We start from the raw sequence: 22635 nt of genomic DNA, 5'->3' as shown, positions 1-22635 counted from the left end.
ACTCTGAAACACTCACAAGTGTTCTTTCTTCCTATCATCAGTCGATTTCCCCGGAGTGTAAATGGGTGTGACTTCCGTACCCTTCAGACCCTCCGGTACAACACGTGACACTCTGCCTTAGTCTTCCCCAATCAGCTCAGCAGAGAGAAACACCCTCACTTTGATATTAACATTTCACATTTCACACACACACACACACACACACACTTATCTCTGCAGAATCTCACATTGCCCTCCCAATACTTTGAGATATCACCTTATCTGTGTATTTATTTAATTATAAGCTGTTGTGTGTTGAATGTCAATCTAGTACAAACACACATGTACACACATGTACACACACACACAGAGATACTTTTTTGGATGCTTTGTAGCCTCAGGATAGTGAATTAACCTCCTTGATGTTCATCCCATCCTTACATTTATCATGTTGTATCAGCAGAAAATTCGAAATAAACCCTTTAAAAGGCTTCTCCTCACTAATGCTGTAAATGATCCAATTGGCCAATGGATTTATCTTGGTCTTCAAAGCCCAACGCTGAGATTTTCGTTGCAAAAAGCCTGCTGTTGGGCTTGGTGGTTACAGATATGGGTACCATAGAATTTGAATTTTTCAATTGTATTTATTCTATTTACATTGCAATCCTCAAGACCAAATGCATCATTCACCTTGACCAAATGTATGTAATGTAACCTATACAGAACATTTGTGTGGTCCTGATACTCATGATGCTCATAACTACGGTCTAGAGTTTTCCTGCTCATGTCATCATATGAAACGGTGGGGGAAAACTCAGGGCCCTAAATCCCTCCAATTACAGTAGGTTGATATGATTCTTGATGAGGGCCATGGCTGTGTTATGTATTGTGTCTCCAGTCTCCAGCTCAGATGTTTCTTGGCTCTGTGGGCTTCGCAGTGATGTGTGAGAGGGAGGGGGAGGGAGGGAGGGAGGGAGGGAGGGAGGGAGGGAGGGAGGACTCCTGCTGTATCTGTATGTGCATTATTATACCTACAGTAGTCAGTCAGTCAGAAAAACAAACAAACCAAATAACATTTTACAAACGCTTCGTAAACAACAGCGAAATGCTTACTTACGGGCCCTTCCCAACAACACAGAGAGAAAAATAGAAAATGAATCGACCCCTGCCTCCACAGTGCCCCTGTTGATATAAAGCCACACTACTCCACATAATCATTTCCCAGAAAGTATCATAATTAACCAGAGTAATCTCTCTTTGGCTGTTCCCAAATATTGTACTATTTTACTAGAGCTACAGTACAGTATGTGGTAAAGTTCATATTTGAGTGGGGTGTCATTTGAGATGTGCCCCTTGGCACTGTCACTGTGATATCTTCACTGACCATAGAGGACACACAATGGATGTGGATGCAATGATTATATGCTCGAGGTGTATGTCTTTTCTGATCAATGAATGTTAAATGACATTTTTTCAATTATCTTGATTGATACATAATGATATTTCCTTGATGTCACCTCTAATGGAATAATAATTTATTGAGAGGGATAACCTGCTGTGAAACCACATTCGATTTCGCTGCAAACGCAAAATCCCAACTGTGTTTGTCTCATTATCTTTGCCGTAGTTTGGAGTCCGGAAACATCCCGAACTAGAAACGAAAAAAGTTTTTAGACAAGGGTAAGCAACTCAAGATTCATCTTTCGTTTTGTCATCGATAGTTATTTGTGAATACATTTGATGATTTTAAGTAGTTTTACTGTGATGCCTCTGGAATTGCGAGAGATGTCATCACTTACTTAACCTTACGACGCAGCATAACTAACTAGCTAGCTACTAGCCATTATTGTTGTGCTATGGCGTTCTTGTTCTATGTGCTAGCCATTCTTGTGCTATTGACAGAAGCACGTAGCTAGCGCTTGCTGACTGTCTCTAATATTCTGTCAATAGCAACTGGTGAGTGTCAATGTTTATTGCTGTGATAATTAAAACGGTTTGTTTACTTGCTTGTCATCCAGCAAACATATGACAGCTAAATTAGGATGATTATTGTTCATGATAATTAATGTAAACATTTTTCACATTCACAAAATATGTTCTCCTTTCACAGTGGCTGAATAGCCGATTTCATCGATCTCATCCATAATGTTGCCTAAATTCAAGTGCCCCCGTCTGTTACAAAACCTACACAAGCTTGCTACTGTCAGTGACATACCTTATCATTGAATCATGAGTCCCCCCAGTTGAATGTTCAGGAGGAGCTGTTACAGCCTCAACCACTGTCTCTACGCAGCCATGTCACGCCTGGAGCCGGAGGAGGAGAGCGAGCCTGCGCCCGGCGGGGAGGTGGACAAGTGGTCGTTGGTGCGTTGCCTGGGTTACCTGTCCAGTTTCAACCTGATGGTGGCAGTATGCCTGGGCCTGTACGTGCGCTGGGAGCAGACGGACGAGCCCATGATCCTTGTCATCTTCATCCTGGGTCTCTTCATCCTGGGCATCGCCAGCATCCTTTATTACTACTTCTCCATGGAGGGGGCCAGTCTCAGCCTCTTCCACCTGTGGTTTAGCTTCCTTCTGGGCCTCCTGTGCTTCCTCAATAGTCCCTCGCTGGAGGATAATGTGAAGGAGCAGGCTACTAACTACCTGTTGCTGGCTAGTGTGGCTTTGAGGACAGTGTGGGCCTTAACAGATAGGATAATGGGCTGTGTTCACTATAAACCCAGCCTGCTCTCGTCCAAGGAGCTCCTAGAACTCCTGGGCTTTGGCATTGCCAGCACCACCATGCTGATGCACAAATCTATGGCCTTCATTGCCCTAGTGGTGGCGCTGGGGGCTCTGATCGTGGGCCTGCGTGTCAAGTCCCTCCTAGCCCTGCCCAACTTGGCCTGCTTCACCCTGGTCACCTCCCTGCTGTTTTTCAAGGCCGTGGGGATAACCACCAACCCCTTCGCCCTGGGCTGCTACCTGGGCCGTCTGATCTGTGACCCCCTCTTGGACGTCTACTTCAGCAGCCTAGGGGCCACCGAGCGCTGGCTGCCCCTGCTTTCCTGGGGGCGTGTCTGGTGTCGACTCTCCCTGCTCCCCCTGGGGCTTGTGGAGATGGCCTTCTTCATCCTAGCCGCTCTAAAGATGAGCCATCTAGAACTGTGGTACCTGGTGATCCCTGGATTCTGTGTGTTTGGCCTGTTCTGGACAGTCTGCCACGTGGTGCTGCTGATCACACTGTGGGGCTTCCACACCAAGCTGAGTGACTGTCAGAAGGCACGCTCAGTCCAGCAGTCAGACTCACGAAGCCTGGACCGGGTCATGGCCTCGCGGGGGATGAGACACTTCTGCCTGATCTCTGAACGCCTGGTCTTCTTCAGCCTGGTGTCCACAGCCATTCTGGCAGCTGTGTCCTGGCAGGTAAGAGGCTACATGGTGAACTGGCAGGGTAATATATGTTAAACTAATGAATGAAAAGATGGATTGATAAATCTGTTAGCTGATTGAGCGATTGATCTGAGCTTTTCATTTATTTTGGTTTTGCCACATTGCGAAGATTTGAATCATTGAGAAGATTTGAATTATCTTATTCGAGACAGACCTGACCATGATAGCTGCATAGCCTAATAACAAGGTGAGTAGCGTCATCAACATTGAAACATCAAGCTTCACGTCATAAACCCCAGAGACTGACGCTTGCTAGAGGCCTGGCATGCATTCACAAGACAGTCCCAAGCCGGAGAGGAGAGCTGCTTCTGCTCTCAACCGTGACCAAGTGAATTAGCTCTTTAATATGCCTCCTTACATAAAGAGCCATAAGTTATTTAGCCCTAATTTAGCTTTACCTTGTAATCTGCTATTAGCATAACAGGCTACGCTGAGGCATGTCCAACTATTTGCCACGTCACATAAGATCTCCAGCCAGCTTATGCTACTGTACCTGTAGACTTCCAGTTATTGCGCTAACACTAGGCGAGTTGTGTCATCATTGGTTCGCGAAAAAAAAAAAAAAATGCTTGTAATTTTCTTCACACTGCACGCAGAGACATAGCCTGGGTAGGTAGAAAAACGAATTGTCAGAATTTCGCTGTATCTCTCTAAGCTATGACCCCACCATTTATTTTAATCATGAGCAAAAACTGTTGGTTTTCTACCTAAAGTTGCAATGGGTCCATTTAATGGCCCTGTGCTGTCAAAAATGTGATTTTTCTGTGTTTTATATGTTTCCACACTGAGGTTATAAAAGCTGAAAAGGCCACCTTGAATTTCTGCCTGTTTTGGTGGGATGGAGATTTGGCCTGACTGTTAACATCACCAGGCAGTAAATGAGTAAATAGACCAATAAGAAACAGTTCCAAATCTCTCAGCTTGGTCTCAGTTTTCCCCTCCCCACTCAGACCACTCCCAGACAATCCTAAAAAATGTCTTGCTTGAGAAATTGCTCTTTGCTAAGAATCTATTTTTGGTTATCTTTGACCATTTTAATTTAAAACAATCACAATCAATTGTTACTCAAATGATTTGATATTGGGATCAAAACTACCTTTAGTAAGCACAAGAGACTTGCAAAATTAATTAAAGGCTGTGGCAGTACGAGCATGAAGAGCAGCATCTAGTGGGGAAAACCTGATACTTTCACACTCATTTATGGGGGGAAATGCAAGCGACTTCAATGGCTAATTTCTCTGAACGGGAAAGAAAAAAAACATCACAGAATTCCCAATACATAGGATGAATAAACAATACTCTAAGCCACAGCTTCGTAATACTTGTCAAACATAGACAACTGATACTGTATGGTGGCGGTTGGGGTGGCCTTGTTTTGGGTGGGATACATGGGTGGCTTTTGACTATTTATTTGGATTCCTCACGTCTTAGTCATTTTAAGAAGTGGTTTTGTCCAAATCGGATGTTGGGTATTATACTTAATATATGAATCCTATGATTGAAATGGCCAATTTGGGTGTAATCAATTAGCTTAATTTCTCAGCGTTCAAAAAGTGTTTTCAACAAAATAATGATTCAGGAATGCTTATCTTTTCTGTTTCTAACCACAGAAACTATTTCCGAACAATCGGAGATGGTGGCTGTTGTCATGGCTTGCTGAAATTAAATGGAACTACCCTTAAAGAGATTCTCCTGTACCTTTGTATACTTTTTTCCGGTAGTTTTGAAAATATTACTCACACAAATTGCGTACTACATCACATGTGCAGCAATGTGCACTACGTCATTACTCACTCACTCACACAGCCGTTGGGCCACGCTGGATAACGATGGGCAGGTGCCTTGCTAGCTGCCACTCAAATGCGAGGGGCTGAAACTTATTGGCTAGAACTCTAATTGCTCTAGGCTGGCCCATGTGGGGGGAAATGTGAGGAAAATGGCACGGCACAGCTTCAAGAAACAGTCGCTTTAAAACGTATTTTCTCGTATTTCGTAGCTAATTAAGGTGACAGTAATTCTGCTCATAGATTATGCATGTATGAACTACACATTGACACACCCACATTTATTTCTTAGTCGCCAAAGCACTGGAGCATGTCTTTAAGCAACTCTTAAACATGTAAAGTAAATTAAACAATTCGGTGTCCGTGTTACCAAACATATAGGCCTAGCTATAGCTTTGAATTGTTTCTATAATCTAGGTCTATAGCCTTGCTCTACGTTTTAAAGGGCTTCAGTGCTGCTTTGTCAAATGAGGACTGAGGAGATGATTATGGACCAGCTGTGAGTCCTTGGGCAGTCGTAGCTGAATTTAACAAGAAGTCTGCTGCCTCCATCCAAAACTGACTCGCTAATAATGAAGTAGGGAGTTCTGATGTGGTAACCTTGCTGGTGCCTCGCTAATTGGACAAATCAGATTGAGGAAAAATATGAGGTTTAATAAGGATTTTAATTGCAAATGTAACACAAGTGTAATTGAGGAATCGCAAGGCTATGTGGAAATCGTCAAGGCAACATCATAAAATGATTTAGTTGTGTATTTACTGAATTTTAACAGCTTGGTGAATTTGTATAATAGTCCATTGGGTAGGCCTATAGTCTAAGTGAATTCAAGGCCACAATCTATCTTTGAAAAGGCTTCATTCTCACTCCCACAACTTCACTTGATTGTGTTTGAAGGGTGTTTTAAATGTGTAAATTATCTTGTGCTTCAATACATTGAAAAAAAATCACAAATGAAATGCTCTCGTGTTGCAGCCCTCCAATGGTGTGTTCATGAGTGTGTTCCTGGTGGTCCTCCCTCTGGAGTCTCTGGCCCACGGTCTCTTCCATGAGCTGGGCAGCTGCCTGGGGGGCACATCTGTGGGCTACGCTGTGGTCGTCCCTACCAGCTACAGCAGGTATATAACCGTACACACAATCAATCAAATCTATATATGAAGCCTTTTTCACAACAGCTGATGTCACAAAGTGCTATACAGGAACCCAGCCTAAAACCCAAAACGGCAAGCAAAACAGATGTAGAAGCACGGTGGCTAGAAAAAACTCCCTAGAAAGGCAGGAACCTCAGAAGAAATCTAGAGAGGAACCAGGCTCTGAGGGGTGGCCAGTCCTCTTCTGGCAGTGCCGGGTGGAGATTATAACAGTACATGGTCAAGATCTTCAAACGTCTATAGATGACCAGCATGGTCAAATAATAATAATAATAATTATAATCACAGTGGTTGTAGAGGGTGCAACAGGTCAGCACCTCAGGAGTAAATGTCAGTTAGCTTTTCATAGCCGATCATTCAGAGTTAGAGACAGCAGGTACGGTAGAGAGAGGGAGTCGAAAACGGCAGGTCAGGGACAAGGTAGCATGTCTGGTGAACATGTCAGGGTTCCATAGCTGCAGGCAAAACAGTTGAAACTGGAGCAGCAGCACGACCAGGTGGACTGGGGACAGTAAGGAGTCATCGGGCCAGGTAGTCCTGAGGCATGGTCCTAGGGCTCAGGTCCTCCGAGAAAAGAGAGAAAGAGAGAATTAGAGAGGGCATACTTAAATTCACACAGGACATTATCTTAAATAATTCTCTCTACTATTATTCTGACATTTCACATTCTTAAAATAAAGTGGGGATCCTAACTGACCTAAAACAGGGAATTTTTACTAGGATTAAATGTCAGGAATTGTGAAAAACTGAGTTAATGTATTTAGCTAAGGTTTATATAAACTTCCAACTTCAACTGTGTGTGTATGTAATATATATATATTATATATTATGTGTGTGTGTGTATATATATATATATATATATATATTACACACACACACACACACGTAGACGCATGTCTACGATTAAAACACATAGCAACGATTAAAACATTCCCAAACTAGAAACTGTGGATTGATGGCAGCATTCGTGTGAAACTGAAAGCGCGAACCACTGCTTTTAACCAGGGCAAGGTGACCGAATACAAACAGTGTAGCTATTCCCTCCGCAAGGCAATAAAACAAGCTAACCGTCAGTATAGAGACAAAGTAGAGTCGCAATTCAACGGCTCAGACACAAGAGGTATGTGGCAGGGTCTACAGTCAATCACGGATTACAAAAAGAAAACCAGCCCCGTCACGGACCAGGATGTCTTGCTCCCAGGCACACTAAATACCTTTTTTGCCCGCTTTGAGGACAATACAGTGCCACTGACACGGTCCGCAACCAAAACATGCGGACTCTCCTTCACTGCAGCCGACGTGAGTAAAACATTTAAACGTGTTAACCCTCGCAAGGCTGCAGGCCCAGACGGCATCTCCAGCCGCGCCCTCAGAGCATGCGCAGACCAGCTGGCTGGTGTGTTTACGGACATATTCAATCAATCCTTATCCCAGTCTGCTGTTCCCACATGCTTCAGGAGGGCCACCACTGTCCCTGTTCCCAAGAAAGCTAAGGTAACTGAGCTAAACGACTACCGCCCCGTTGCACTCACTTCGGTCATCATAAAGTGCTTTGAGAGACTAGTCAAGGACCATATCACCTCCACCCTACCTGACACCCTAGACCAACTCCAATTTGCTTACCGCCCAAATAGGTCCACAGACGATGCAATCTCAACCACACTGCACACTACCCTAACCCATCTGGACAAGAGGAATACCTGTGTGAGAATGCTGTTCATCGACTACAGCTCAGCATTTAACACCATAGTACCCTCCCAACTCTTCATCAAGCTCGAGACCCTGGGTCTCGACCCCGCCCTGTGCAACTGGGTACTGGACTTCCTGACGGGCCGCCCCCCAGGTGGTGAGGGTAGGTAACAACATCTCCACCCCGCTGATCCTCAACACTGGGGTCCCACAAGGGTGCGTTCTCAGCCCTCTCCTGTACTCCCTGTTCACCCACGACTTCGTGGCCATGCACGCCTCCAACTCAATCATCAAGTTTGCGGACGACACTACAGTGGTAGACTTGATTACTTGACACCTACACCACCCGATGTCACAGGAAGGCCATAAAGATCATCAAGGACAACAACCACCCGAGCCACTGCCTGTTCACCCCGCTATCATCTAGAAGGCGAGGTCAGTACAGGTGCATCAAAGCTGGGACCGAGAAACTGAAAAACACCACTAACATTGAGTGGCTGCTGCCAACACACTGACTCAACTCCAACCACTTTAATAATGGGAATTGATGGAAATTGATGTAAAATATATCACTAGCCACTTTAAACAATGCTACTTAATATAATGTTTACATACCCTACATTATTCATCTCATATGTATATACTGTACTCTATCATCTACTGCATCTTTATGTAATACATGTATCACTAGCCACTTTAAACAATGCTACTTAATATAATGTTTACATACCCTACATTATTCATCTCATATGTATATACTGTACTCGATACCATCTACTGCCTCTTGCCTATGCCGTTCTGTACCATCACTCATTCATATCTTTATGTGCATATTCTTTATCCCTTTACACTTGTGTGTATAAGGTAGTAGTTTTGAAATTGTTAGGTTGGATTACTCGTTGGTTATTACTGCATTGTCGGAACTAGAAGCACAAGCATTTCGCTACACTCGCATTAACATCTGCTAACCATGTGTATGTGACAAATACATTTGATTTGATGTCCACAGAACTCACACACACACACACACACACACACACACACACCAGGGTCTCCGTTAGCCGCTAATAGCCAGCTTTTGGCAAATACATTTGACCGGTCATGCTTGTCGGTTTCTAAAATAATTTGAATAATTTTGTGTAATTAAATTGGCACGTGTGTATTTTCATTAGTTGTTAGGTTTATCACACAAGCACAGCATACAGATGCAGAGCCTATGATTGGAAAATCTGTCACACAGCGTGAGAGCTGCTGCTACAGCTCCTCAAACAGCTCATTTGTTGCTGCTGGAGTGAAACTTGCATTTATAAGCCCAATCATTGCGTAACAATTCTAAATACAATCGCGTGTTAACTGTTTTGATGGTCCCGATTTTAAAAAGAGCTACTATTTTTATTTCTCAACTGTTAACTAAAACACTCTTCCCATTCTACATTCAAGTTTATATAGGCAAAGGTATCGGCACGCTTCAGCATGTTACACACCACTTTGTGATGAGCTGGAAGCTGTATGCGTTTTGAAAACACTTATGTTTAGGTTTGAAACCTAAATGTTTTAATTCATTTTATGAGGCATGACTTACCTTGCTTCAAAGTAAAATCCGACCATTGAAACATGGGGGCAATTCTTCTCTAAAGACTTCCATAAACCATTGAAACCAGTAGCATATTTCTCTCATGTTCTATTGGTTTTCAAATCAACTCTCTTTCAATACTCACACTAACCATACAATTTGTGACATGAATTGAGTATATAGTATACTTATTGGTTATAGTTAGTTTGCAAAAAGTTCCCGGATGTCGTACCAAATTCGCCAAAATACAAAGTAAACAAGCAGTGTACACTATTTCCGAGCTTTTAGGGCCCATAATGCAATACTTCAGAAAATGGGCGTGGCTTCACAACATTTTCAGATTTGAAGAAAATGGCAGAAAAAATGCAGCCGAAGTCCGACGAGAGCGGATACAAATTCATTCCTTTAACTAATTATCACAAATGTTAAGAAAATGTAGAGCAATGTAGTGAAGTCCTGACTTTTCAAATAACTTACATTGGCTGACAATTTGTTAACTATGCTCTCCTTACGAAGAGCATTCCAGCAGTATGTATCAGTATTATCTAACTTTAGTTGGCTACTAATACATCGAACTTGCCAGGCAGTATATTAACTAACTACCAGACGTTTCTTGACTTGATTGTTAACATAATTCTTAGCTAAGTGGTATAGTCGTTGTGCGTTTCAATGGACATTGTTAATTCTGGCTATCTGCTATTTCAGAACACTCTCGTTAGTGTGTCAGAGTGAGGAATAACTGCTGAATTTACAAACGCTCAACACCTGTTGAATATGGCCGGTGGCAGTAAACGTTGGCATAAAAAAAGCGTAATTCAATTGTTGCCAGCAGCACAGTTAGTCACCAACGCTCTGGCTAACATAAACAGTCTTACCAGCTCTGCTAGGGCGAGTAAAATGGTCAGACTGAGGTGTTCTCTTATTTGTGTCTGGAAGTAGCTTGCCAACATTAGCTAGTTAGCTTGGGTGCTTGACTGCCATTGAACGCTCGGATCAACCCTACTCCTCGGCCAGAGTGTCCAGTGTGCGCTCCGAGAGCGAAATGCTCTGAATTTACGAATGGACAATCTGACAACGCCCAGATTTACGAACACACCTGAAATCGTAAAATGTCTAGCTAGTCATTTGTTATGATAACAAACTAGCAAGAGGTTGCATAGCTACAGCATCAATTTACAGTAGACAGGCGTAGTACGCTCAACTGAAATGATACGATTTGTTTACAGTATTCTAAAATAAGCTCATAGTATATATTATGTAGTGTATATATTCATTTCCGGGCTGCAATCCCGTTAACGGGATGATATGACAACACCCAGTGAAAGTGCAGGGCGCCAAATTCAAAACAACAAATCTCATAATTAAAATTCCTCAAACATACATGTATCTTATACCGTTTTAAAGGTAATCTTGTTAATCCCACCACAGTATCCGATTTCAAATAAGCTTTACGGCGAAAGCACCACAAACGATTATGTTAGGTCACCACCAAGCCACAAAAAAACACAGCCATTTTTCCAGCCAAAGAGAGGAGTCATAAAAAGCACAAATAGAGATAAAATTAATCACTAATCTTTGATGATCTTCATCAGATGACACTCATAGGACTTCATGTTACACAATACATGTATGTTTTGTTTGATAAAGTTCATATTTATATAAATAAAATCTGAGTTTACATTGGAGCGTTACGTTCACTAGTTCCCAAAACATCCAGTGATTTTGCATAGCCACATCGATTCAACTGAAATACTCATCATAAATGTAGATGATAATACAAGTTATACTCATGGAATTATAGATGTACTTCTCCTTAATGCAACCGCTGTCAGATTTCAAAAAACCTATACGGAAAAAGCAAACCATGCAATAAGCTGAGATGGCGCTCAGAAAATGAGTGAAATTAGCCGCCATGTTGGAGTCAACAGAAACCAGAAATTACATGATAAATATTCCCTTACCTTTGACGATCTTCATCAGAATGCACTCCCAGGAATCGCAGTTCCACAATAAATGCTTGATTTGTTCGATAATGTCCGTTATTTATGTCCAAGTAGCTGCTTTTGTTAGCGTTAGGTACACATATCCAAACGCTCGTGTGTTTGGACAAAAACTTCAAAAAGTTATATTACAGATCGAAGAAACATTTCAAACTAAGGATAGAATCAATCATTAGGATGTTTTTATCATAAATCTTCAATAAAGTTCCAACCGGAGAATTCCTTTGTGTCTACAGAAGCAACGGAACGCAAGTCGATATCATGTGGAATGCGCGTGACCAGGATATGTCTCTCTGCCAGTAAGCTGACTCATTCAGCTCTTATTCAGTCCCACAACACAGCAGAAGCCTCATTCAAATTTCTAAAGACGGTCAACATCTAGTGGAAGCCCTAGGAAGTGCAACTTCATTCATATCCCAATGTGAATTCAATAGGGCCTGGATTGAAAATATACCAAACTCAAATTTCTCACTTTCTGTTTGGATTTCTTCTCAGGTTTTTGCCTGCCATATGAGTTATGTTATACTCACAGACATCATTCAAACTGTTTTAGAAACTTCAGAGTGTCTTCTATCCAATACTAATAATATTATCCATATATTAGCAACTGACACTGAGGAGCAAGCCGTTTACTCTGGGCACTCTGTAGTATACAGAATGTTAGTATGGGTATTCAAACATAGCTCTATTCATATTAGCAACCCATGCTAGTTGTTGCATCTTTAGATGTCCCCTCTTTCTAAATTTCAAACAAATATTTTTATCTCTGTCACATGAAACCGCTTTCAGTTTGCTTTTGACAACAGTGTTTTTCCGCTAATTGCATTATGGAACAAACACTTTTTTGTAGCTTACTGCCTTGTGCGCACTGCTAAACTTACAATGTGAAGAAATAATAATTTATCAACATTTTTAATCTAAACGTTCTGATCTGTTGCATCAGCCTCATTGCTTTTTAAAGATTTCTTTTTTTTAATGTAGGCTAGGCCTACTAGTTGTATGAATTTGGGATCTATCATCCCATAATTGTCCGAGAGTCTGTTTGGAATAGCCTATTTCTTTCTTGCACAGAACGACAAGCTGACCATAAGAATAGGTCAACCTTTCTACTATGTGGGATATTACATGGACATAGGCTAGTGATTTTTTTTTTTTTTTTTTACTCGTCTTGTTGGCTGATGAAAAGTCAATGTGGCCGTTATTCTTACATCTTCAAAGTGCGCATTGGAATTCGGTAAGAAGGGCGTACGCTGTTGCATCCTAGAGTTGCAGATTCTGTGAGGATAAATCATCGGAATGTGATTTTTGTCAGTGGGTGGACGCCCTAATCAGGTTATGCGCCCAATGCATATGGGTCCGGTAAATTTCTCAAATGTCTGTTAAATTAAAATGCTGCCGATCAAAAGTCAGGCTCCACATTTTCCTAATGGAAACCCTGACGCGCACACAATTCAGTGTACACATGTACACAAACCTCACACACACAGACCCACATTCACTTTCTTCATCTCCACAATCATCAATCTTCCCTGCACCAAAGTATAAAAAAAATACCTTCATTTTACAGCATCCAGCGGGACAGACCATAATTTCAATTCCCTCACTGGACAAACCAAGTGGAAAATATCCCAATAGCCATGCATAAACATGACCCTAATGTTTTCCCCCCTGAGGCTGCTCTCTCCCTGGCATACTAAGTGGCTGTGGGTGGAACATGTGTTTACGACCAGGCAGGACCACTCTGTCCGACATGGTACCCTTATCCCTTTGACTAGGACCCATAGGGCTTTAGTCAAAAGTAGTGCACTATGTAGGGAATAGGGTGCCATTGCAGACTCTGACTCTATCTCTGTGCTGGGGCAGTTAGCACTTGGTCTGTCTGTGGTGGTGATTCGGATGCAGGCCCATACATCTGCTCTGTATTCCAGGGCTGTGGATGTAGGCCCCGGCGGAAGACCAGAGAGCATGTTGAGAATATAGCAGTGTATTATCTACTGTTTGATGGGTTCAGATCATGTTTTTACAATGATGAGGGCCCTTTGGGAAGATGAGGAGGAGGAGGAGAAGAAGGGAACGACGAGGGACAGAGAGCAAAGGAAAGAAAGTCTGACAGGGACAAAGTGAGAGAGGGTGCGGGGGGGGAGAGACAGGCTTTTAGAGAGGGAGGACAGAGGGAAGGGGATAGTGAGAGACTAATATGTTTCCATCTTTGTGTAGATAAGACCCAGGCCAGGTTAGTTACACATCTGTCACGTCAGCCTCCAACAGCCATGTCATCCACTGCCCCCCAGTCATCTCAATACAACCACTCAGACAAAATCTAGTCATTATTTAAACAACTTTCTCCAGCCCAAGGTCTCTCTCAAGATCATAATAACTCCGCTTTAAGATGACACGTTTTGAGTTATGCAGATGTCTATATGAGTGAATGGAGAAAGTTGTAATGCCAGGGACAGACAGATACAGAGTGAGTGAGGCTATATTGAGTGACAGAGACTGGGGAAGCCTTGGCTCCTGCCCTCATGCCTGGTGCTGTGGGATGGAGAGAAAGAGGTGTGTCGGATCAAACAGATTTCTCTGCCTTGACTTCCGAATGGTGCTGTTAGGTCAGGACTCCTCCATCTTTATTCTCACTAGTTTTAGACAGACACACACATTCCATCTCTACTGTACTGCCAGTATCTTCACCTCTTCCTTTTCTTACTCTACATTCTCATCTTCCTCTTTTCAATTCTGCTGTCTATCTCCACTTGCCATTCTCTCCTCATATTCATTCTCATTCCCTCCTTTCCTCCACCTATCCTCTCATCCTTCCCTCCACAGGCCAGATGGCCAGCCCACCCTCCTACCTCCGGTCCAGGTGCAGGAGCTGAACGTGCTCTCCACGGGCATGTTGAACAGTGTGCAGCGCCTCTTCTCCTACCACATGATTGAGACTTTTGGCTGTGACTACTCTACCAGCGGGGTGACTTTGGAGGCCCTGCAGGCCAAGCTCAAGGCCTTCCTGGAGCTTCGCACGGCCGATGGGCCCCGCCATGATTCATACGTGGTGTTCTACAGCGGGCATACGCAGCGCACCGGGGCCTGGGCACTGGCAGGTGAGTGTCACCATAGCTTACAGAGGCTGGCTTGATGGTTAGCTGGCTTGATGGTTAGCTGGCTTGATGGTTAGCTGTCTTGATGGTTAGCTGGCTTGATGGTTAGCTGGCTTGATGGTTGGCTGGCTGGCTGGCTGCCTCTCCTCAACGCACAAGCTTCTTGCCTCTGTCTCTCATCTTCTATCAATGTTTATTTTGCACCTATTTATTTCCAGACTAGATCAAACATGAAAAAGACAGGATCAAAATAAGGTTATATGTTTGAATAAAACATGATGAGGGTAGAATACTATATTTTTGTTTTGACAAACAATTTAAAGTTTTCCATTTGTTTCTGAGAAAAGTACAACATATTTTGTAGTCTGCCAGATGCAGTGTGTTCTATCTAACACCTTATTACTTGTTAGATATTACTGCACTGTTGTAGCTAGAAACACAAGTATTTCGCTACACCCGCAATAACATCTGCTAAACACGTGTATGTGACCACTAAAGTGTGATTTGTGCCTGTACTTTTCATGAATCCATCACTCTTAGTAGGAATGAAGAGTCCCAACATTTTCACAGTGTGATAACTGAAGCTTGTCTTCAGTGGCTACCAACACACGCCCACGCTTTATCACTGCGTGGTGCTGCTACGAAGACAAGCTCGGTGACAATTAAACATGACTTGACCGTTAATGTACTCCCACCTTTTTTGTCTTTTAATGTCCTTATTTTACTCACCACCCACCTTAACCTTCTCAAATACACGCAGACAGTCATCGTGCCTCATCAGGCAAGTCGGCTGTAATGAGTGTAGTTAATTAGTATTATTAACCCATTACCCAATTATTCTTTTAATGGATTAAGGAAGGAATATATTGTACATTGTAAGCTATGATTACAGTAACTTTTAAAACCTTTCATCAAACTAGCTACTAAACCCCTAACATTCAGGGTCAGTAAAAAAAAAACTGGTACGTATCGTCTTCCTAAAGATACAGATCCATCTACGGACCAATGCTTTTCGTAATATGTGTCAAAACATCAACGCAGCCACAGTGTACCACCCCGGTGCTCCCCTGAAACCCAAATTGTACTTTAAGCATCAGTTTGTCACGACCACACAGTGTATTGCTCCTCTTCACCAGTTCCTTTCTGAGCAGCTCCCAAACTGTAAAGAAATATCTTATCTTGGCTCCATCTACGGGCACCTCTTAATCTTCCTGCCATGGAGCCCACTGCCATATTAATCCACATGAAGGATACTGCGTGTCATACGCCGTGTCACAGTGTTTGAGCAGTGGAGGCCGAGGGAAAAACAACCCGAGCCCTGGCTGGCGTTGGAGCTTTACAGAATGGTCTGGGAAGAGCAGGATGGGGGGGTGTCTCTGGCACTCTCACTCAATCACGCAGGCTGCTCACGCACACATATACACACTCATATGCCGCTCACGTTTCTGCTACAGAGGAAGGGTGCCCAAACAGAGAGCAGTCCCTGTAACTCAGGATTTAGGCTAGGGATAGGCCATACAGGCGTGTCGTTGTAGATGGTATTCAGAATAACAATAGAGATGATTTGACAAATAACTTGACTATTCACGTTCCTTTTGTTTACATTGTGCATGTTATGATATGAATCATATCAGCTTTTTGCAAATGGTTCCTTGTTTGTCCCAGCCTAAGACTAGGGTTGGGGGTTACTAAAATGTTTCTTTCTCTCTCTACCAGGAGGAGACTCTCTGCGTCTGGAGCAGCTGCTGGAGTGGTGGAAGGAGAAGAACAGCGGCTTCACCTCCCGTCTCATCCTGGTCCTGGACACGGAGAACTCCATGCCCTGGGTAAAGGAGGTCCGCAGGATGGAGGGAGTCTATGTGGCTGTGCAAGGGGCCGAGCTCGCCCCCACCGGCGACATCGAAGGCGGGGTCGCCCCCCGCCTTGGGGACTTCACTTCGGAGTGGGTGGAGTTCAACTGCAACCCGGACAGCGCCACCCAGTGGTCAGAGAAGGGCAGGATGGTGGCGGCGGCCTACGGCGTGTCGAAACACTGGAGCGACTACACACTCCATCTTCCCACGGGGAGCGACGTGGCCAAGCACTGGAAGACCCACTTCCCCCAGGCTACCTATCCTCTGGTGCACCTATCCAACTGGTGCTGTGGGCTCAACCTCCTCTGGCTGTGTGGAGTGTGTCTGAGGTGCTTCAGGCGACTCAAACTGGGCTGGTTCCCTCCCAATATACTGGACACGGGACAGGGCATCAAACTGGTCCACTCATAGACTGACTGAGCTGTATGTCTGCCTGGGAGATCACTTGCCTGACCACTCACCTTGAATTGAATTCCTCTGCTCTATCAATCGCTACATACAGTCAGTCTGAAACTACCATCCTAGAAGTTGTTTGTGTGACTTCAAAACAAATGAGTCAGTGATTGGTTAGATTTGTTTATGACAATCCAGTCAGAGAATCAAAGTTGATAACGTCATCAGGTAAGCAGGCTCTGGCCCAACCCATCGGTTTCTGGGACCAATCAGATTGGTCAGATTGTGTTCGCATTCTAGAAATCGTCGGGGAGGGAGACAAATACAGACTCATCGTTGAGAAGAAACGTCAGTTGGCCGGAGCAATGTGGATGGGTAGCCAGGCAAGGAGATCACAAGGAAGTTTCAGCAGGTAGCCTAGTGGTTAAGAGTGTTGGGCCAGTAACCAAAAGGTTGTTTGTTCACCTAGTCGGCTCAGGGATTTGAACCATCTGTCACCAATGTGCCCTTGAGCAAGGCACTTAACCCTAATTGCTCCTGAAAGTCTCTCTGGAAAAGAGCGTCTGCTAAATGACTCAAATGTAAATGTGTTGACAATCATCAGTATCTATGGTAAGCCATGTGTAGACAATCACCAATAGTACATGTGGTAAAGTGATCACCACAATAGGCCTGATTTCTATGGTAAAGCTATATCCATCACCGCAATCAGTCTTATCGCCATGTTAGTATGGGCCTTGTTTCCAATGGTATAAGTAGACATTCTCCACAATATTCTGTGTATCTATGGTTTACTGACATCCACCCTATGTGCCTTGTTACTTTGTAAATTGAACTTTCGTGGGACATTTATTTTGAAAATGCAATATATCATTTTTTCACAAGTGTTTTTTTCTGGGAAGACATTTGTAATTGTTTATTTCTGCTTTGGAAACTGATAGTATACAGGTTTTACCATTTTGAAAATGTCTAGCCAAAGATTTTGGGACAGATTTTCAAGATTCTTGGCCAGTGTCTTGCATTGCGTTTTGGTCTTGGTTTCTATTGACTGACTATTTGAAATCATGAGATGATTTATTACCTTATTCTAGCACCACATTCTGTTCTATTAGATGGAACACAACAAAATGTGGTTAATTCATTGATTCGTTTTTTTAAACATGAATTTAGTAAATGTGCTGCGTCAGTGTGAGGAGGAAGTGTTGACAATTGGTCGGCCTGACAGGATCTATATAGCTGCAGGGATATACAGTACACAGCTCCCTGCCTGGCGCCACTTTGCTGCAGTTGTTTTGGCGTCGAATCCACTGTAAAAACAATGACTCACCACATGTAGCCTATCATTGCATCATAAACCGTTCACTGTGCCCTCATTGGTTTCGAGGGCCATGGTGACCCATATTGGCCAACCTTTCTGCTTCATTTGGTGCTTGTCTTGCTCTCTCTCTCTCTCTCTCTGTGATGCTGCCTTTATGATACACTGTGATGTTTATGCTAAAAAGGTCAAATTGTATTATTCTACATATAAATGAAAGCCAAGCCTTTTGTCTCGCTATGTCTTCGTTGTCCTGATTTGAACCATTGTGATGCCTCATCTCAGATTATGCTAGAATAATAAAGTTAATATGTGAAAAGTTGTGTACATGTGCTGGTCACTTATCTATTGAAATGAATTGCATTTTGTAAAAACCCTGTGCAGCTCAGCAACATTCTGGTATCTACCTGGACATTGAAAAGGGGAAGTTTACCCCAGAGATTAAAAGAGTCACTCAGTTTAGTTTGGAAAGCAGAGTCGATGGGTTCAATTGGGGCCCAATCGCCTCTACATAATTGCTTGCCTCTCAGTGGTGGTTTGAGAGGATAGGATGGGTAGAGAGAGGAGAAAGAGGAGGATAAATAGAGACAAAGCATGAAAAAGCCTAGCCATCCGTTCCAATTCCAGACATTAATATGGTATGGTTTACAGACATTGAGCAAATACAGACCCTCGCTGTATAAATGTTAGTGTTGGCTGCAAATATTGGGTTTGGGAACCTAGAAGTCCGGACAGATGTAGGAATAATTGTCCTATGCTGCAGTAAAAAGCTTTCCGTTCTCTCTCTCTCTCACCGGGGAGTCTAGCTAGACACAAAGCTTTCACTTCACTTTAGTCCACCTTTCCTCAACACGTTGTGGTGGACATTCACAAGAAAATGTTTTCCTAATACAAAGCAAATCAAATTTGATTAGTCACATGGGCCGAATACAACAGGTGTAGTAGACCTTACAGTGAAATGCTTACGAGCCCCTAACCAACAATGCAGTTTTGAAAAAAAAATACAGAGTAAGAAATAAAAGTAACAAGTAATTAAAGAGCAGCAGTAAAATAACACTAGAGAGACTATCTACAGGGGGGATACCGGTACAGAGTCAATGTGTGGGGGCACCGGTTAGTTTAGGTAATATGTACATGTAGGTAGAGTTATTAAAGAGGCTATGCATAGATGATAACAGAGTATCAGCGGTGTAAAAGAGGGGAAGGGGCAACGCAAATAGTCTGGGTAGCCATTTAATTAGATGTTCAGGAGTCTTATGGCTTGGGGGTAGAAGCTGTTTAGAAGCCTCTTGGACCTAGACTTGGCGTTCTGGTACCGCTTGCCGTGCGGTAGCGGAGAGAACAGTCTGACTAGTGTGGCTGGAGTCTTTGACAATTCTTAGGGCCTTCCTCAGGCAAAATGATGTGTGTGAGTGGTGCCATGACTCTCTCTCTCCTTAGTGGGGATCAAAGGCGCAGGTTTTAAAGGGAAGTTGGGCCGGTTTTATGACTTAACACCGGTCGTTAACTTTCTCTCTCTTGCCCTGCAGCATTGAACAAATGAATGTGGTGTGTGTAGAGAGAGACTCTTGCCTAATAACGTCAACATCAAACAACAGGCATTGGGACAATACATTTCAACATCCAAAGGTTGGGGATGATGACGGATGGAATATGAAAAATTAATACTATTTTGTGATGTCATTAAAATGATAAGAAAGACTGTAACAGAAATACTGTAGCTTAGCAAGGAAACATTCTATAGCTGTAAAGCTTCCACCCCATAGGATGTTCGTACAATATAAAGAACGATTAAACTTTGTTTGAAAATATAGAAACGTGAGTTTAGTCTTCTGAGATAATGGTTGTTCATGTCTGTTGCACACTAACTAAGCCACGCCCCCAATGAGGTCAGAGTTCGTGTCCACATGCTGGAACCGCCCCTCAAGGCCAGAGTGCTTAAAAGGACACGCTGAGAATTTAAATACAGACCAGAGAATGTGAGGACGTGGTCCACACGTTGACATGGTTGAAACTACAAGACCAGATAATCAACCAGAGACTTACATCGAACTACTCCCCATAGACAGATCGAGTTGTTTCAACAGAGACGACAGAGAAAGACATCTACATGTAAATATATGTTGCATTTCTAATCCAAATGAGCGGTTATTAATTAAGGAACTAAATATTCATATTTACGGTGAGCATAGATTCCAAATGTATGTGCGTTAAGTCCACTCTTTGTCTATCCACCTTTTTATCATTCCCCACCTCCTTTCCATTGTGTAACAAGCCGTCATATCGGGTTAGTCCACTAGGGACTGTTTTCATTGCATTATGTGAGTAATCAATAAAATATGCCGTGTGTGTGTATTTCTGTGTATATTTCTGTGTGTATTTCTGTGTGATTATTTAGTTAGTAAATAAATAATTAAGCCAATTTGTGAATTGCTGATTCATCACTTAGGTTGGGGTTCCTCCAAATGTATGAAGTCAATGACGTTCAGAATGAAACTGATATGAGGAAATTATTAACTGATGACTGGTATAATATCGAGATATTCTTGAGTTAATTTGGGAAATGGTAACTCATTAAATAAACTTTTCCAGTGGTGCCCCAAATTCCTAATGAGTTAATTGTCAATCAATCAATCACATTTATTTATAAAGCCCTTCTTACATCAGCTGATGTCACAAAGTGCTGCACAGAACCTCAGCCTAAAATCTCAAACAGCAAGCAATGCAGGTGTAGAAGCACAGTGGCTAGGAAAAACTCCCTAGAAAGGCCAGAACCTAGGAAGAAACCTAGAGAGGAAACAGGCTATGAGGTGTGGCCAGTCCTCTTCTGGCTGTGCCGGGTGGAGATTATAACAGAACATGGCCAAGATGTTCAAATGTTCATAGATGACCAGCAGGGTCAAATACTAATAATCACAGTGGTTGTAGAGGGTGCAAGAGGTCAGCACCTCAGGAGTAAATGTCAGTTAGCTTTTCATAGCCGATCATTCAGAGTTAGAGACAGCATGTGCGGTAGAGAGAGAGAGAGAGTAGAAAACGGCAGGTCTGGGAAAAGGTAGCATGTCCGGTGAACAGGTCAGGTTTCCATAGCCGCAGGCAGAACAGTTGAAACTGGAGCAGCAGCACAACCAGGTGGACTGGGGACAGCAAATAGTCATCAGGCCAGGTAGTCCTGAGGCATGGTCCTAGGGCTCAGGTCCTCTGAGAGAGAGAGAATTAGAGAGAGCATACTTACATTCACACAGGACACCGGATAAGACAGGAGAAATACTCCAGATATAACAGACTGACCCTAACCCCCCGAAACAAACTATTGCAGCATAAATACTGGTGGCTGAGACAGAATTTTACATGATTAATTTAATTAATTGAGTAATAATTAAACTCGGTAGGTAATTATACAATGATTAGCAGTCATCACATTAATGATAGTTACGTCACGACAGTGTTATCCAGACTGTAATTAATTAGCTGTATATCATGCTTTTATAACCGTGAATTAAGTCACTTGAAAGAAGCGTGCTTGAAAGAACCGCAACACACCTGTATGAAATGACTCACTGTCTTCATTTAAACATGTCTCCACCATCAGGTGAAGTACACATCATTAGTCCTAGTCTCACTCATTGTGTTTCCAAGCCTTTGCATTGTTGCAATATGAACCATCATGCAGTACCATATGACCATGAGCTCATTCCAATCTTTCCTATTCTGCTTGTTGCGAGGTAAATGTAATGAATTTCTCTCTTCTCTCTGGCTGGAAATAGGCCTGACTGGCTGCTGGAGTAATGGGATGAGATTATTGATTCATTCGATGCAGGACCGTATGTTAGCAAAATTACAAGATTATAGCCTCCCGAGTCACGCAGTGGTCTAAGGCACTGCATCGCCATGCTAGCTGTGCCACTAGAGATCCTGGTTTGAGTCCAGGCTCGGTCGCAGCTAGAGACCCATGTTGCGGTGCACAATAAACCCAGCGTTGTCCGGGTTAGGGGAGGCTTTGGCCGGCTGGGATGTCCTTGTCCCATTGTGCTCTAGCGACTCCTGTGGTGGGCCGGGCGCATGCACGCTGCAAGGTCGACAGGTGCACAGTGTTTCCTCTGACACATTGGTTTCCGGGTTAAGTGGGCAATGTGACTTGGCTGGGTTGTGTTTTGAGGACACACAGCTCTCGACCTTCGCCTCTCCCGAGTCCGTACGGGAGGTTCAGCGATGGGACAAGACTGCAACTACCAACTGGATACCACGAAATTTGGGAGAAAAGGGGTAAAACAAATTACAAGATTATGATATGATACTGTTTTTGTACCGAATAGTTGTTTTCAGGCAATAGAATAGGTTTCTTAGAACTCTCTTCATTCTGAGTCAACCGA

At 43.1% G+C, this 22635-nt stretch overlaps 1 protein-coding gene across 2 annotated transcripts; it reads left to right on the top strand.

The window, feature by feature from the left end:
* The first annotated feature begins 1553 nt into the window (after positions 1-1553).
* Positions 1554-18585, top strand: LOC112247178 (transmembrane protein 168-A). Of its 2 annotated transcripts, none has more exons than XM_042300110.1 (5): positions 1554-1659; positions 2090-3384; positions 6169-6311; positions 14430-14704; positions 16418-18585. In XM_042300110.1, the coding sequence occupies exons 2-5, from the start codon at positions 2227-2229 to the stop codon at positions 16963-16965; spliced, it is 2124 nt and encodes a 707-aa protein (XP_042156044.1). In that variant the 5' UTR covers positions 1554-1659; positions 2090-2226; the 3' UTR covers positions 16966-18585. The 2 variants fall into 2 exon arrangements, with proteins under 2 accessions (XP_042156044.1, XP_042156045.1); XM_042300111.1 differs by lacking the exon at positions 1554-1659 and adding an exon at positions 1671-1935.
* Positions 18586-22635: the final 4050 nt, after the last annotated feature.

Source organism: Oncorhynchus tshawytscha, linkage group LG17, assembly GCF_018296145.1.
Source record: "Oncorhynchus tshawytscha isolate Ot180627B linkage group LG17, Otsh_v2.0, whole genome shotgun sequence".
Lineage (NCBI taxonomy): Eukaryota > Metazoa > Chordata > Actinopteri > Salmoniformes > Salmonidae > Oncorhynchus > Oncorhynchus tshawytscha.
The sequence above is the reverse complement of the archived record's forward strand: the minus strand, read 5'-3'. Positions and strand labels throughout refer to the sequence as shown.